Below are 18,395 nucleotides of genomic sequence, written 5' to 3'. Positions count from 1 at the left end.
TGCAAATACATTATAGATTGAAAATCCATAACTGTTCATATATTAACATTTTAAAGGTTAATCATAGTTTTGCTCTTTTGAAAAATCAGAAGCGTGACATCAGAAGCGTGACAACGCGAATTATTTCCACCTCATTGACCATCTCGGTCAATGAGATGGAAATAATTTGTGTTGATGCTGATTTATGCAAACGTATGCACTCTCTTTGGTCATGAAATCAAATAATTTGATATGTTGTTAAAATTTGGTTTGGTGACTACGAATTAAATGGTACCTGAGACGGATGAAAAGTTTTTTTATACATACCTGGGGCTTCTTCCAGCCCCCTTCAGGCCAATTAGTCCCTCGCTGTCCACCTCCACCACCTGGATCTTCTGCTATGAGTCCCGTTAATTAGGCCAGTCAGCGCAGTCCGGCCACGTGCCGCTCCTACAGCCAGGAGCACTCTGCACCTGTGCAAAAGTGCTGTGCAGGTGTAGTACGCTCCCGGCGGTGGAATGTGCATGCGCACTACGCCAGACTGGCTCAAGTACCTGGATTCATAGCAGAATATCCAGGTGGCAGAGGAGGACAGTGAGGGACTGATTAGCCTGAAGGGGGCTGGAGGAAGCCCCAGGTATGTATAAAACTTTAATTTCATCTGTCTCAGGTTTACTTTGTTACACAGTAGTACTATACTCTACATATGCACTCCCCACAGAGCTGCAGGGAATCCACTGAGAATGTTGTGCACATTGAACACTGAGGTCTATCACCCATAAACCTGGTTCAGATTGTGCAAGAATAATGCACAATAGAGGAAGAATCTCCTTATTCCCCTGCAGAGTACCTGCACATCACTCTTACATGTACCCACAGTTACATCGCCTAGGGCTTAATAGATGTTCTTTGTTCCGCTCTGTACCCTTTACAAGTACTCTTACCAAGGACTAGTTTTAGTCTATGACTAAAGGGAATAAATATGGCAGTCTCCATATCCTTCTCACTTCAGTTGTCTTTTAAAATTCCTAAGCGTTGGCAGTTAACCACCCTGGTGTTCTATTAACTGCGTCAGGGTGGCGGCGCAGCAGGTTTTTTTTTAAATATTTAAAAAAAAAAAAAAATTTTTTTAATTATGTAGCTAGCCTAGCGGCGTCCGGCACGTACCTTCGATCGCCGCCAGCTCGAACCCTCCTAAGGAAATCCCGTTCTGAACGGGGTTTCCTTTAGGGCTTCCCCGGTCGCCATGACTACGATCGTGATGATATCATCGGCGTCGTGACGTCAGACAGAGTCCCGATCCACCCCTCAGCGCTGCCTGGCCCTGATTGGCCAGGCTGCGCAGGAATCTCGAAGGGGGGGTCGTTACGCGGCGCATTGGCGAGCGGTGGCGATCGGGACCAGCATGCAGCAAGTAAAGTGCTTGCTGCGTTTTTTAAAAAAAATTGTGAAAATCGGCCCAGCAGGGCCTGAGCGGCGCCCATACCGCCAAGAAGGTTAAGATACGAATTTCATGTTTATTTATTTATTGTATTTATAAAGCGCCAACATATTACGCAGCGCTGAACATTAATTTAGGTTAGACAATATTTAGGGGTGAGATACAGCAATATGACAATACAGGATACAAGAAAACCAGATCACACACCATAGTATGAGTACCAGGTAATGCTTAGTCAGTCACTGGATGGAGCATGGAGATTAGGCAAGTTAGGTTCACTCAGATGCATAGCATGGGTTCACAGTAATGGAGGTGCAAGATCAGGTAGGACACAAAAGGAGGAGGACCCTGCCCAAAGGCTTACAATCTAGAGGGAGAGGTAAGGACACGAACGGTAGGGGACCAGAGTTCAGCTGTAGGTTTAGAGCACTTGTGAGGGGTAGTAGGCCAGAGTGAAAAGGTGAGTTTTGAGGGCTTTCTTGAAGATGTTGAAGGAGGGGGCTGCCCTAATGGGTGGAGGTAGGGAGTTCCATAGTGTTGGAGCAGCTCTTGAGAAGTCCTGGAGGCGTGCATGGGACTGGGTGATGCGTGGGGCGGTTAGGCGAAGTTCATTGGAAGAGCGGAGTGAGCGGCTAGGTGTGTACCTCTGAGTAAGATCAGAAATGTAGGTTGGACAGGTTTTGTGGACAGATTTGTAGGTCAGACACAGTATCTTGAATCTGATTCTGGACTGGATAGGAAGCCAGTGGAGGGATTCTAGGAGGGGATCTGCCGTGGTGGAGCGGTGGGAGCAGTGGATAATTCTGGCTGCCGCATTCATGAAGGACTGCAGTGGGGCTGTTCGGGTCATAGGGAGACCAGACAGCAGGGCATTGCAGTAGTCAAGGCGGGAAATTATGAGGGCATGGATGAGGAGTTTGGTGCGGGCAGAGGTCAGGAAAGGGCGAATCTTACAGATGTTACGAAGGTGGAAGTTGCAGGACTTTGTGAGGTTTTGGATGTGGGAAGTGAAGGAGAGTGCGGAGTCCAGGGTGACACCCAGACAGCGGGCTTGAGAGGTAGGGCGAATGGTAGTGTGGTTAACAATGACATGCACATCTGGGAGGTTCGTGGATGGCCGGGGTGGGAAGATCATAAATTCTGTTTTGTCTAGATTTAGTTTCAGGAACCTAGCGGACATCCAGGAGGAGATGGCTGATAGACAGGAGGAGACCTTGTCCATGGTAGTGGTGGATATGTCAGGGGTGTGGAGGTAGATCTGGGTGTCATCTGCATACAGATGATAGTTAAAACCCATGGAGGAGATAACCTTGCCAATGGAGGATGAATGTATAGGGTGAACAGTAGGGGGCCAAGGACCGAACCTTGGGGGACTCACACCGAGAGGTGGTTGGGGGTGTTGCATGCTTTCGATCAACAAGATTGTAATATGCAAATTAGGAGTCGGAGTCGAAAGAGTCGGTGGAATCCTAAACTGAGGAGTCGGAGTTGGTGGCTTTTTGTACCGACTCCGCATCCCTGGTTGTATAATCTTCTTGTATCATTGTATATATTTATTTTCCAGCGCTGCGTAATATGTTGACACTTTATAAATACAATAAATAATAATTATACAATAGGATGAGCAGGTTGTGTTCTAGATTACTGTTGTTGTGAAGAACTTCAGTTTAACCTTTCTGCTGGTTTTGCAAATTCAAAAATGGCTGCAAATTGTAATGGAAATATAGTTTTAATTAATTGCAGAACTGACTGTGCAGCACTTGTCTATTTGTATTTTTGCAGCAAGTTTTTACAGAGGTGCAATTTTTTAAATAATGATGCTTATCACGAGCTAAAAACTGACACCCAAACAATGAATTCCATCCCCCTTCCCTCATCTGATGAATGTACAGGAGCAGGCATTCTGTATTGCTAGACTGCATATTGGCTTTGTATCCCTCACCAGTCCGGTGATATATATTGTACAGTGTGTGTGACAGAGCAGTGTCTTCCCAACTGGATGTTGCTATTATGGCTGAGTAGATGAACACGAGCTGTGGAGCATAGATACAGCACAAAACTTAGTGGATATCAGTTTGGTGGGTTTTTGAAGTGGAAAAGGCTTGCCAGTTACTTAATTTCCCTCTGGTGTGATGCTAGGCACAACCCATACAATTTTGTGTTAGATGGTTCGTTAGATAATTTCCGTCATGTTCGATCTTATTTTTCGATCACTTTTCTAGTTGATTTCTCATAGAAGTGAATGGATTTGATAAGAAAAGATCGAGTATCGAGCGGGAAATCAAACGGAAAAACCAATCAAATCGGTCGAACAGAAAATCGACCGAAAAACACATTGTGTGTACCTAGCATAAGACTTAGGAGTTAGGGGGTGGCAGCAGGAAGTGAGGTGCTGTAAAGGGGTGGAGAAAGGCTGTCCTTTCAGTAATAGGGAAGGGGGTCATATGTTCCTCAAAACTTTGGACCTCTAGATTAATATGAGGGGGTGGTACCAGGGCTGTGGAGTCGATCCAAAAATCCACCGACTCCGACTCCTCAGTTTAGGATTCCACCGACTCCGACTCCTCGACTCCGACTCCTCTAATTTGCATATTACAATTTTGTTGATTAAAAGTATGTAACATGAAATTCATCTCTTAACTGCCAACGCTTAGGAATTTTACAAGACAACTGAAGTGAGAAGGATATGTAGACTACTATATTTATTCCCTTTTGACTAAAACTAGTCCTTGGTAAGAGTACTTGTAAAAGGTACAGGCCGGAACAAAGAACATCTATCAGGCCCTAGGCAATGTAAGTGTGGGTACATGTAAGAATGATGTGCAGGTACTCTGCAGGGGAATGAGGAGATTGTAAACAGACAACACCTGTGTTCCATGTGCACAGCATTCTCAGTGGATTCTCTGCAGCTCTGTGGGGAGTGCATATGTAGAGTATAGTACTACTGTGTAACAAAGTAAACCTGAGACAGATGAAATTAAAGTTTTATACATACCTGGGGCTTCCTCCAGCCGCCTTCAGGATAATCAGTCCCTCGTTGTCCTCCTCCACCACCTGGATCTTCTGCTATGAGTCCAGGTACCTGAGCCAGTCGGGCGGAGTGCACATGCACACACTATTGCGCAGGTGCAGAATGTTCCTGGCTGTGGGAGCGGCATGCGGCCGGACAGCGCTGACTGGCTGAATTACCAGGACTCATAGCAGAAGATCCGGGTGGTGGAGGACAGCGAGGGACTGATTAGCCTGAAGGGGGCTGGAGGAAGCCCCAGGTATGTATAAAACTTTACTTTTCATCCGTCTCAGGTACCCTTTAATTTGTAGTCACCAAACCAAATTTTAACAACATATCAAATTATTTGATTTCATCAGCAAAGGGGGTGCATACATTTGCATAAATCAGCATCAATGCAGAATTATTTGCATCTCATTGACCATCTCTATTAGAGACATAGCTACACATCAGGCTTTATTCTTACAGCATAGATGTTATTTAGTATATATAACAGATTCCTGTGTACACATCATATATACAGTCACAATCAGATGTGTATATCTGACCTTAAAAATACGGGGACTGCTTTATTGAAGCAGCACAAGTAACTAATTTTGATTGGTTTATTTCATTTTTGTGGACTAAGCACAGCTATTACTGTATATATACTGTATACATTATTTTAATGACTATTATCTGAGAAATAGAAAATTTTATCATATTTTCTATTTTAATTACAGTTACAAATTCATTAGGAGTCGGAGTCGGTGCATTTTTTTCCCGACTCCGACTCCAGGCACCCAAAATTGCCCGACTCCACGACTCCGACTCCGACTCCGACTCCACAGCCCTGGGTGGTACACTTTATTCTGTTGGAGGGTGGATTGTGAAGCTAAAAAAAAAATCCTGGAATTTGACTACAGCCAACAGGAGGAAAACTTGTTTAGAGGAACCAATGCTAATCCTTGCATCTGTTCCACATTTGCCCCAGATTTGCTGCAATTGTCTGCATTGATTTTGCTAAATCTGCCATTAGGTGTACAGTGGACACTTGCATGTTTAAAGGGAACCTAAACTGAGAGGGATATGGATTTTTCCTTTTAAACAATACCAGTTGCCTGACAGCCCTGCTGATCTCTTAGGCTGCAGCAGTGGCTGAATCACACACCTGAAACAAGCATGCAGCTAATCCAGTCTGACTTCAGTCAGAGCACCTGATCTGCATGCTTGTTAAGGTGCTGTGGCTAAAAGTATTAGTGACACAGGATCAGCTGGAGAGTCAGGCAACTGGTATTACTTTGAAAGGAAAAATCCATATTCTTTTCAGTTTAGGTTCCCTTTAATGGGCATCTGAAATGAAAGATATATGGAAGCTGCCATATTTTATTTTCTTTGAAGCCAGTGGTTTCCCAACCTTTTTGAAGTTGTGACACGTCATGCCAAAGGTTTAGATCTCTGTGACACATCACATATGTATAGTAGAAAAATACTAATAATCATGAAATGGATGGAAAGAGTGCATTATCCTGAATGCACTTAAAATGGACTTGGTATTAGACCCCACCTTGTGTGCTGTGTCGTGCGGCCCTGCAGCTTGGCCTTAAAGCTGCAGTGGCCAATTAGCAGAAAAAAGGCCTGGTCTGACAGGATTAGCTGCAGGCTTGTTACTGGTAATATTCAGACACTATTGCAGCCAAATAGATCAGCAGGGGTGCCAGGTAACTGGTATATCTTAAAAGGAAATAAATATGGCAGCTTCTATATTCTTCTCACTACAGTTGTTCTTTTAAGAACCATAGGTACCGTAAGTCAGTTCTTCTTCTTATGATCAATGTTTTTACTACGTTCTGTTTTTAAACGGTCATTCTTTTGTTGTTACAGACCAAGAGCTGCGGAACGTCATTGACAAACTGGCACAATTTGTAGCTAGAAATGGGCCTGAATTTGAGAACATGACAATGGAGAAGCAAAAAGACAATCCCAAGTTCTCTTTTCTGTTTGGAGGAGAATTCTACAGCTACTACAAATGTAAACTCTCCATGGAACAGCAGCAGCGTATGTTAAAATTTACAGAAGGCTTAATAACCTTTCCTCCAGGATATTTATCTACACCACCACAGGATGTTGGTGTAGTGATTCCATGTTACTGTAATATTACCTGCCCTTTTCAGATTACAGTGCACCTTTGTACAATATATATTGCATATTACATTTGTAGAGCAAAACCACCATCTTTTCCATAAGTTATAAACATTATCTTCATATGGGAACATATGTCCACGTAGTCTATTATGTGCTGGGTCACAATAATATACTACAAAACTTTGCTGTTAAGCCTATTACACACAGGGAGTTTCCTAATTAGCAGCACAGCAGCTAGTGACGAGCTGTCTCGGGCTATTCATACTGGGGATCGCGAAACGCTAGCGTTTTGTGACAGGGATTTTTTGCGATAAATGCATATTTTTATTGTACATTTTTCCGACTTGTGAGCGATCGCGGTTACATAGTTACATAGTTATTTTGGTTGAAAAAAGACATACGTCCATCGAGTTCAACCAGTACAAAGTACAACTCCAGCCCGTCCCCCACATACCCCTGTTGATCCAGAGGAAGGCGAAAAAAACCCCACAAAGGTGCACATTTTTAACATTGCAATCGCTGAAAAATTGCAAAAAAGCACTGCATTCACCACATTTGTGTTTACCGCAAATCACCGGCGATTGCAGCAGTGACATCTTTGCCATATACTTTATCACGAAAAGCGCTAGCGATCGCCGGCAAATGGCAGCTAATTGCCCCACTGTTTAAACTTTGTAGGAAAAGTGAACTTGCCTATGTGCTCTTTCTGACCGCTAGAGACTGTCAAAAATGTAAATGTCTAAATGTAAGCATGTAGTTCTATCCTTCATGTTATGTTTTTGGGGCACCAGCGTGCTTCCCACCTACTAGACCTTCCATATTTTCATTATACAGCCTCCTTGGCACTGCAGGTAGACTGCTGACTCCAGTCTTTTAATTTTCTGTCATGGAGATATGTGCTGTCATGGACATTTGTGCACCTCTCTGGGGACAGATGAATATGATGCATTTGTATTCACCTAAATGTCACCAGTTATGTCAATCTTCTTAATGATAAACACAAATTATCGTAATATCGCCAATGTACACATTTGACAAAGATTGCCATAGAAACATGTAGACGCTGAACAGTGAGCATCCTGTCTTGCTGACTCCCAACAACTACGTACGTAGTCGCACAAGAACCGGAGAACACCTGCCGTATCCAATCTGCATTGGCGGCAACTTGTGCAAGAGGCTTAGACTGTGCATATGTTACAGTCAGACCCAAAACCGTACTGTCTGCGCAAAGTCAGAAAAAGTAAGTGAAATACGACTTGTTTTGCATATTGGCCACAGTAACCGGTCACTTTGCAGATTTCGGGTTCTTGCTGTAACACCTGTACTGTACCAGCGTGAAGCTGGCCGGGAGCTGTGGACTTTGCCAGAAGTGAATTTATAACTGTTACACGGGAGCCCCTTGCTTGGGTTGTATCCCATGTTTTGCTTCATTAGTTTTTGCTTTGCATCCTATATTTATCCATTTGGCAGTGGGGATTAAACTCTTACAATATGGTTATTAAGAGGTACCCTGGAATTTACACCGCTACTGACTTGATTAAATGCCAATACAATGATATTTGACATTCTAAAGGGAATTTTGGGACATTTACCATTTAAAGTGGATCCGAGGTGAACTTTTACACATTGCATAATTGTGTTCCTTTCCTATTGTTTATAGGGCATTCCTCAAGCCAAATACTTTTTTTGTTTTAATACTCTAATTCCCTATAAATTAAAAAAGCCACGCCCACAGGTTTTCAGAGAGCCTTGGCAGTAGCAAGGGCTCATGGGAGCTCAGTCTGGGCAGGAGGAGGGGGAGGTGTTTACTAGCCATTGATTTCAGAGGCAGAGGGGAGGAGGAGAGGGGATTAGGCTGATGGCTCAAGATACAGATAAGCCTTCCTCTGTGTAACGTTTACAAACAACATGGCTGCTGTCATTGTATCACAGGAATAAATAATCATATTCTATTAAAGCTGTTTGCAGCTAGATTTGCTGTGTAAACCAGCTAAACTTTAGATAAGATATATAGACAAGTTACTTGTTATAGTTAGTTTTTCATCTCTGATCCGCTTTAAAAGGGAAATCTGTTTGAGTGTTTATTGGCAATATTGTAGCATCCACAGATATTTCGAGGTTTTGATTTTTTTTTTTACTTGCTGGTTATGGCTATAGTGTGTTAGGCCTGGTTATTTTATCATTTTGAAAATTCCATTGTATGTTGCCATTGGTTATTCCTTGATTGATAATCATTCATGAAGTAGCCATTAGTGCTTCACATGACAGCAGTGCCAGACTTTAACAGCTACCAGAAGTTGGAATCCTGCCTTCAATCAAAGTGTCTAGAATCTATTGGACTTTCATGGGTAGATAAAGTTGATAGCTGTGTTTGTAAAGCACTGTGGGCATGTCTTGAGTGCAACGTTTTCTATTGTAAATAAGATCTCATCAAGCTACATTAACCCACATTATAAATGTATTCTGCTTTTAATTTTAATTCCATTTTACACACACAGCCTAGTCTACTCACTTGAGTATGTTGTCTTTTCCTGTTTTGGAAGGCTAAAAGCATAAGCTATTCAAACACAAATGCAAATTATCTGACACAGATAAAATACTATTCAAATGTAAATTAAATACAAATATGGTACACGTACCCTGTGAATTTTGAATTTCTTTTTTTATTTTATCATGAAACTTTCCTTTAATTTTCCCACTGTAAATATACATATGATCTCCTAATGAAACCTAGATCACCCATCTTTCAACAGTTGGTAAAGCTCATTGAGCCTTTTTGTGCGTTTTTGCTTTGCTATATTTTTTTTCTTCAGTTTCTTTATTTTCCCCTCAGACGTGATGGGTGATTGGAAGCTAAGAATATGTTTTTAACTGATGAATTTTGCCTTCATGTGGTAGGCATGTTGCAGTTCAGCAATGATGACTTATACTACACTTACTTCTTGTATCTTTTTCTAAATTCAGTGATTTGCAAGCAAACCCAGGATATAGAGCCCACAACTCAGATCACAATAATCCCCCCTCCGGTCTTGTCTCTGCCTCCTACTCTGGTAGCACCTCCACAAGGTACACCATCCGTAGATGACCTTATTCAGCAAAGCCAGTGGAACGTGCAGCAACAAGAGCAGCAGCTGATCACACTGAGACAGGTATCAGTACAGCTTTCTTTTCTTATGTCATCTTTAGCATTTATTATCACACAGCTTATTTGGTACTTGTGATTTCTTGTGTGTCAGGAGCAAATCTCAGCTGCTGTAGCGCTTGCCGCTGAGCAACAGATGCAGAAGCTGAAGGAAGAAACTCAGCTGGATATGACGGAGTTTGATAACTTGCTGCAACCAATCATCGACACCTGTACTAAGGATGCCATTTCAGTAAGCAAAATTCTATTTTCTCTACAGTTCTCAACTGGATTGTCCTTTGCATTGCTCAGTGTTCTCCCCAGAGCCATTTACCAGGGCGCGCCGCCCGGCTGATCTCCTCTGAGCGCCCGGGTAAATTAGCCCTGCTCTTTGCATTTCTTAGTGATCAGCGTCGGCCGTATCAGTGCAGCCAGCCGCTGTCACTCAGAGACGCTATCTCCGCCCTCCTCCTCAGCTCCCGGCAGTTGTGTGGAGGGGCGGGGGAATGCAGGAAACGTCACACAGCTCCTAATGAGCTCTGAAGAGAGGAAGCACGGCTCTGAATGTTCAGCCAGACGCTGCCCCCCTGCTCACTGTACTCGCAGCTCAAATGAGAGAGCACACAGCTCTGATCTTTGTGGAATGTTTTGCCAGACGCTGTCCTCTCCCTATACTGGTCCAGCCGCAGCGTGTTTGTGTGTGTTGTGAGTCTCGCTGGTGTCTAATGGAGGAGGGGAGCTTCTAACTCAACTTCTGCCAGTCAGAACTTAATGATACTTGACCCCTTTACCCCATGATTATCCTGTCCTGCCGCTGCTTTTCCCAGCCCTGATTAGCGCCAGAAGTGTCACTGGTGTAAAAGAGCTGCAGCTTGGGGGGAGAGGAGAGAGCCTGTGTGCAGATGGCCACCACCCAGGGCAACTGCAGACAGAGACACAGGGTGATTAGTGAGACACCCTGGCCCCTTTACAGCCACAGCCAACAATATCCTGTGTGACTGACAGTGTCACATTAGAAACTGCAGCCAGGTTCAATCTGCAGTTTTGAAAGTGAAACCAACAATATTCCCCCCCCATGTTTCCTATATATATTGGTGGTGTAAGTGGGGATATCTGGGCGGGGGGGAGGGGGGGGGGGAGGGGTAATGCACACGCAATTTCCCACCTAATGCCACCCAGCATAACATTCCCCACCCGGCTACTTTTTCATACCACCCGGCTGGAAAAAATTTCTGGGGAGAACACTGTTGCTTCTTTAGTTTATGCTGTATATGGCAAATATACCCAGCATCGCATGCACTAATTTATATAAAGCATTACGTTTATACATTTCTTAAGGGATTAGTGAACTTTTACATTTCACTTATCACTCAGCACCACCTGCAATGAACCAAAAATAACCTTTACCTGAGATGCATTCCATGTTCATTAGGGGGGGGGGGGCACAGTTGCTTATTGCTGCTGTTCTCTCGTTACGCTTATTAAAACCTTTAAGGATGCTTGGATCTTAGGGTAACTGAAATGACGCAATGTGTGACATGAGATAAATGTGTATGTACAGTAATAATGCTGATTAGAACAAGACTTTGTGCACTTTTTTCTTTATTACTAGAACGGTTTATAATCCTGGACTCTAAAGCTTTCCATCCACCATGCAATATATCCAACATCTATAAACTGTGAGACCAATCCATTGGCTGATACCTGGATCTATTGTTTAGGCAGTCAGTTTACTACAGAAGTATGGTTAGATTGGGGATTGATTGTACTTTCTGAGTGCAGGAAAAGGGTATGAAAAAAGTTTAGTAGTTTAAAATTTGCCTGGGAGCTAAAAATATTAAACTGTCATCTTTCCCCCGAGGGAGTAAAAACTGCATTCTTTTAAACTTTTAGATACAAACTTGGGGAGTTCAGGAAAGTCCTGTTTAGGATTACAGCTCTAGATATCATTGTTTGTTTCATCAGTTTGTTCACGTTACCTTTGCTTTAAAATATAACTTTTTGTTTTCATCGTTAAAACTCACATGAATCAATACGTTACATTAAAGGAATACTGTAGGGGGGTCGAGGGAAAATAAGTTGAACTTACCCGGGGCCTCTAATGGTCCCGCAATGACGGGACCCGGTACCGGCGGATCCAGGCAGCAGGGGACGGCGGCGTGGGAGCGATCCATGCGTATGGGGCTGGAGGAAGCCCCAGGTATGTATAAAAGCTTTTTTTTTTAATCATCTCTGGTTCTCTTTAAAGTCTGAAATTCCAAAAGTGAACCGGAGGCGGGGCCGGAGCATCGGTGAGTGGCGGCGCAGGCACAGGATGTCTGCGGGGGACCATTAGAAGCCCCAGTTAAGTTCAACTCATTTTCCCCTGACCCCTTACAGTATTCCTTTAAGCTTTACCATATGTTCAAAAATGTAACAAAAGCTCCAACTTTGCTTATACAACTTGTCCCCTGAGCTTTGTCATATAACATTTCCACTGTTTTGCCTTTATCTGTAAGCTTGGCATGAAGTAATGGGTGGAGAGAGATACAACTTTGAAGCAGTGTCATGACATTGCCAAATATGGCCCATGCACACATATATTGTACTAAATACATTGAAACACCATTTTCCATCATAGGCCACATATGCACTGGAAGTTTATACTAACTAGGTGATGTCTGCTTTGTAACAGGCATTGTGGCTGTGGACAGATGGTTTTAGCAAGTGTTTTCCAGGTGCTAAGGGATTCTGCACAGCATATTCCTAGCTTCTGTGCTTGCTTTCCTTCTGGCACAGGCTGGTGTTTTAGTAGCTTTACAGTGAAAGCCCTATTTCAGCCTCCCATTTTTAATGTGTATGATGTGTATGCACACAGGATAGCAATCTGAATAAGATACTGCTATATCCAGAGTTTCCTCTAAATGTTTCGACCAGTCTCCTTTCAATGGGCCGGAGGCTTCGGGCGATCTCCACTAAGACACAGAGACGCTTTTCCCTCGGCTGTCGGGCTCCTAAACTCCCTCCATATAGTTCCATCAGCGCAGCCCCCTCCAACGAGCTGTGGCCCTAGCTGTGTCACATGGCTAATCGATCAGCACTGGAACTGTCATGTACTAATGAAAACCACTTTAAGAACTCATGTACAATGTAAACTGTTTTCCTGCTTGTAGCCTGCATGCTTATGAACCTATATTTCTATGCTTTCTTTTTGAGCTGTGTATTGTGCCAATCCCAATTCCGGGCAGGATTTAGTCATGCTTGGCAAAATAAAAGATTCTGATTCTGAGACTTCCCAATTCATTGCATATGACAGTTCATTGCATGTCTATACTTTAAATTTCATTTATCCATGCCATATACTGTATTTTTCGGAATATAAGACACACTTTTTCTCCCCAAAAAATAGGGAGAAAAAGTTCCTGCGTCTTATATTCCAAAGGCAGGGAATCCCCGACTTTGGAACCGCCCGCCGATCCGCCGCATTGTCGGGACTCCCTGCCTTGTCCCCCTGTGTGGTCCGCCTGTCCCCCTGCATGTCTCCGCTCCCCCATGGCAACAATGACAGCAGAGCAACTCACCTTCCTGGATTCCAGCGCTGTATTGTCCTCTGCCTCCAGCATGTCAGCCCTACACCTGTAAAAGAAAAGTTAGTGTCAGAGTGTAACATCTGAAACCATGGCGACTGCGGATACGCAGGCTATACCCGCAGCCGCCTTTGTTCCCTGTTCACAGGCCTTATCCGTCCTGGCGGCGTCCAGCACGCTGGGAACAGCATTGTCTTGCTCATAAGGTCTCTGTATCGGAGACAGGGCCTTTATGCTGGAAGAAGGCGCGTCAGCTGACGTACCGGTCGGCTGACGTCAGGAGTGACTCGCGCCGCTCGGATTGGCTGATTGCTAAGGGACGTGGCGCTGGGCTCTCCTCGGCTTCTTAAGCCTTCACAGATCATTGGCAACTCGTCTGCTGTTGCGAATAGCACTCGTGTTAGCGCTCAGACCTAGTGAGGTTCCTGTTGATGATAGATGTATATGCAGTGTTTGCGATATACATCTATCTATAGTTACTTATTATTACATTGTATTCTGATAACCTGTGTATGATTCTGGCTACTCTCTGACCTTGCTATTGCTAAACGATTCTGTACCTCTGCCTTTCTGACTTAGTTGCTGAACCTCTGCCTGATAATCACTACTCTCTTGCCTGCCGATTTTGTACTATCTCCGCCTGCCTGTTATCGAACCTAGCCTGTCTGACTACTCTACTCTACTAGGGCCAGCCACTGGTGAGGTGCTCTTTGCTATTAGAACCCACCAGCTCCTCTGGTGAGGTTCAGATTTAGTGATATAGCTCCAGTGACTGATAGTACCTTGCCAGCTCCTCTGGCAAGGTCTAGTTAAACTATAAAGTCATTTGTGCTGTTAGTACCTTACCAGCTCCTCTGGTAAGGTTTAGCCAAACTTCCTTGATTCTCTTATTGATAGTGCTTTGCCAGCTCCTCTGGTAAAAGCCTTTTGTTTATTGTGTTGGTAGACCCTCCAGCTCCTCTGGAGAGGTCTATACTGTTGCACCAAACACCACACCTTACTATCTGCTAGCTATACTGGTATTATTGGTGATACTGCAGATCACCACATAATCAGGTATAGCGTCTGTATTATTGGTGATTCTGCAGATCACAAATAATCAGATGTCTGAGTTGCAGCACCCAATCGTTACACAGAGAAGCTCACTGTTATGATCACTTCTGCAGCATGTACTGCTGGCTGCAGTTTTACTGTAGACAAGCAGTTTTTGATCTCTTTGCGTGCATTTGCTCGCATAGTTTTGCTTGCGCTCACACTGAGTGTTGATCCATCTGCAGTCGCTCTGAAATTAATGACAGTTTAAGATGCTCTTGTGTAAGCAAACATTGTCTGTTGCAGTGGAGCTGCAATTCCTTTCATGCAGGCTGCATAGCTTTGTCTGCCTTTCCCTGCTGTCAGCTTGTGATTGATTATCATTCACCTGTGTGGGAATCTGCATGTCTGCTCCCATTGGATGACCTCAGTATAAAGAACTGCTTCGTGCAGTGCTCCATGGGCTATCATAGTTCCAGCATCAGCCTGTCTTGCTGTTACTTTGGCCCCAGACCGTGTTCCTAGTTCTAGTGTTAATTCGTGTGGACTGCACTGATCTCCTGCATAGCAGTCAGTGAGTCCTTCTAGTCCTGTTCCTGTTTATCAGTATTTGTTACTTTGTTAGTCTTGCGTCATATATTGGTCCATCGCCGATATATACGCATACTAGCGCGTTATTTTCCTTGTATTCGTGTTACGTTAATATATCAGTGCTGCTGATATATACGTACTCTGACTGTTTATATCCTGTGTTCAGTCAATCAGTTTTAGCAAGTTTCGGTAGGTTGCGCTTATCGTGATCACCCGTGCTTAGCTAGTTCAGTCCTGTTCCTGTTACCTTGCGTGGATTGCGCTCACTTCTGCGTAGAAGTAGCGAATCCTTCTGAGTCCTGTTCCTGAGTCCTGTTCCCTATATTGCTCCAGTTTCTAGCCAGTGTTCTTTGCTTATGTTATATATCGGTTCATCGCCGATATAGTCATATGTTAGTCAGTCGTTTGTAGTTTCATTGATAGCTATAATTGTAATATGCTAGGAATATCATATCCATTGTATATTTGTATGTATTGCGTTTGCCTGCCTTTGATTCTGCTGTTTCCTGACTATTCTGTCCTGTCATTGCAAAGTAGGCCATCGCTGCGTCCGCGATTGGCTACCTTGTTTCAGTCTGTCCAGTTGTGGGCGCTTGTTGTCACTAAGGCAGTGACTAGTTTAGCAAGCGTTCATTCTGTCTACCTGTCCCTGTCCTTCGGAGTTCTGATTGATACGCTCACTGCTACTTTTGCGCTGAGCTATTATTAAGTGTTGTTTGTGGTTGCTCGGATCTACGCCTGCTCTGTGTGCCACATCTCCTACGGGAGTCAGTCCTCTCCTCCACTACACTGGGCATATCCTGGTTCCTTGTGCTTGCTTGTGTCTCCTTCACCTCAGGTTATGTATTACGTGCTGACTGTGGAGAATATACCACGGAGCGTAACACTCACCTACTCAGCGGCAGCGATCTGCGAACATCTTGCGTCCCGGGCGGCTTCCTCTAGTGACGGCTCCTGTTTATGACTCATTGAGTCATGGGAAATGATTTAATTAGTCATTTCCCATGACTTAAAGAGAACCCGAGGTGGGTTTGAAGAATATTATCTGCATACAGAGGCTGGATCTGCCTATACAGCCCAGCCTCTGTTGCTATCCCAAACCCCCCCTAAGGTCCCCCTGCACTCTGCAATCCCTCATAAATCACAGCCAAGCTGCTGACAAACAGCTTGTCAGAGCTGGCTGTGTTTATCTCTATAGTGTCAGTCTGCTGCTCTCCCCGCCTCCTGCAGAACTCCAGTCCCCGCCTGCATCCCTTCCCTCCCTGCTGATTGGAGGGAAGGGACGGGGGCAGGGACCGGAGCTATGCAGGAGGCGGGGGAGCAGCTGAGACTGACACTACAGATGTTAACACAGCCTCACAGCAAGGCTGTGATTTATGAGGGATTGCAGAGTGCAGGGGGACCTTAGTGGGGTTTGGGATAGCAACAGAGGCTGGGCTGTATAGGCAGATCCAGCCTCTGTATGCAGATAACATTCTTTAAACACACCTCGGGTTCTCTTTAATGAATCATTAACAGGAGCCTTCACTAGGGGAAGCCGCCCCTGGACGCGAGATGTCCGCAGATCGCCGCCGCTGAGTAGGTGAGTTTCTCTGCCACTAACTTTTCTTTTACAGGTGTAGGGCTGACATGCAGTGGGTGGAGGACCACACAGCGCTGGAATCCATAGGAAGGTGAGTTCCTCTGCTGTCGTTGCCAAGGGGGAGCAGAGACATGGGGGGGGAGGGGGGGGGAAAGCATGGACAGAGGACAGGATGGGGACTGGGGTGGAGGACTGAGGGGGGGGGGGGGGGGCGGCACATACATGTCCATACACAGGAGACATGGACATGCACATGAGGGGGCACACACACACAGGAGAGGACACAGGGACTGGAGCACCATACATCGGGGGTGAAGGGGGCACAGAAATGCACACAAGGGGGGCAGGAGGACGCACGCACGTACGTACGTACGTACGTACGTACGTAGAGGAGTGGACACAAGGGAACTGGAGGACCACACAGGGTGGCAGGAAGGGATGACACACACAGGAGGACAGAAAGGGAGACATAGTGGACACAGGAGGATAAAGGGGGAGAACATGTACAAGACGCTCCTGAAACATGGACGCACCAGGTTTAGTATGTACTGTATACATTTTTTTTCCCTGATTTTTGCCCTCTAAACCTAGGTGCGTCTTATATTCTGAGTTGAGCAGAGTTGAGCAGAGGAGCGGCGGCCCTGTATTCTCTCATCTTGCCCGACCCGACTACTTTTTCATGCCACCCGGCTGGAAAAAATTTCTGGGGCGAACACTGCAGTGTATTGCATTTATTTGGTGATTCTGTTCAACTGCTGTAGATCTCATCTTTTTCTCTTTCTGCTGATTGCTATGATGATTTCACTGGTTATAGATTACAGAAATGTGTTTCAAAAGTTTGATCATGTAGATGCAGCAGTATAATTTTATGCATCAGCAAGCCTAAAAGTGTAAAGAAAAGCAACTAAGTTAGATGTTGTATATTGTGTTCACAGGCAGGCAAGAATTGGATGTTCAGCAATGCCAAATCTCCGCAGCATTGTGAGCTTATGGCTTCACACCTGCGCAATCGCATCACAGCTGAGGGGGCACACTTTGAATTGCGCCTGCATTTGATTTATTTGACTAATGACGTCCTCCATCACTGGTAAGTAGTACATACACACAATGGTTTTACCTTTTTATTCTGAAGTCCAGCACAGGCCAGCAGCAAAATGTGGGTATTTATTACTGCAACAACAAAGAACGAGTGACCGCCACTCAAAGAATTATAAAAGTACAAAACTTTATTGGTCAATAACTCTTCCAAACCCCCAGCTGTTCCCCACAATTCAAACCTCCCCCCCATAAAAAACTGCATAGGTTATTCTTCTAGGAGCGCTCCCAACCTCACATCCATCATCAGTTACACCACACACACACAATCCAGATCGGCCGATCTTAAGACTGACATTCCGTGGAAACTGAGATTTTGCAAAGGGTTGCCCACTTCCATTGGACTGAAACCATCAACTCATCTGGTACCTGGATCTTCAACAATTCACCAAAAAACCCCCAGGTAAACATTCGTAAGCATAACAAAGTCCTTCTCTTTACATCGCCTTCATGGCCGGATTCCGCCTTACTGACAGCCTGCGGCTGTAAGATCAATTAGCAGCCAAGCCCAGTCAGCATGTGACAGTAACAGTCATTCAAAGCAGGGAATCCTCCTCATCGCGGCCACCAAACGTCTAACATAAGCTTTTACCTTGTTGCTTCAAAGTGAGGGAGTATTCATGGATGTGTTGCGGCGTCCCGCAGCACCAGGTACCTGGTTTGTACAGCCCAGCGGACGGACATTAACCTTGCGGCATCCATGAGGTAAAGGAGCGTCCCATCAACCTCTTGCAGTTAGCCACGCCCACATACGCGTTACGCCCACATCACGTGGGCTTCTTCAGTGTGATGCTGCTGTGGATGAAAGGCAGTGGGCGTGCTCTCTCTTTTGAGCAGTAACTTTGAACCAAGCC

General features: G+C 44.7%; 1 protein-coding gene across 3 annotated transcripts in view; it reads left to right on the top strand.

Moving 5' to 3' along the window:
• Positions 1 to 18,395, top strand: part of CHERP (calcium homeostasis endoplasmic reticulum protein) — a 56,016-nt gene that overhangs the window by 1,818 nt on the left and 35,803 nt on the right. For 2 of the 3 annotated variants that reach the window (XM_068234207.1, XM_068234206.1), the window contains exons 2-5: positions 6,294 to 6,467; positions 9,519 to 9,703; positions 9,791 to 9,928; positions 17,382 to 17,533. In XM_068234207.1, coding sequence (XP_068090308.1) covers positions 6,294 to 6,467; positions 9,519 to 9,703; positions 9,791 to 9,928; positions 17,382 to 17,533 — 649 coding nt within the window. The remainder of the gene's footprint in view (positions 1 to 6,293; positions 6,468 to 9,518; positions 9,704 to 9,790; positions 9,929 to 17,381; positions 17,534 to 18,395) is intronic. The other variant, XM_068234208.1, reaches the window with a different exon arrangement.

The sequence above is a fragment of the Hyperolius riggenbachi genome, chromosome 1 (genome assembly GCF_040937935.1).
Source record: "Hyperolius riggenbachi isolate aHypRig1 chromosome 1, aHypRig1.pri, whole genome shotgun sequence".
NCBI lineage: Eukaryota > Metazoa > Chordata > Amphibia > Anura > Hyperoliidae > Hyperolius > Hyperolius riggenbachi.
The sequence above is the reverse complement of the archived record's forward strand: the minus strand, read 5'-3'. Positions and strand labels throughout refer to the sequence as shown.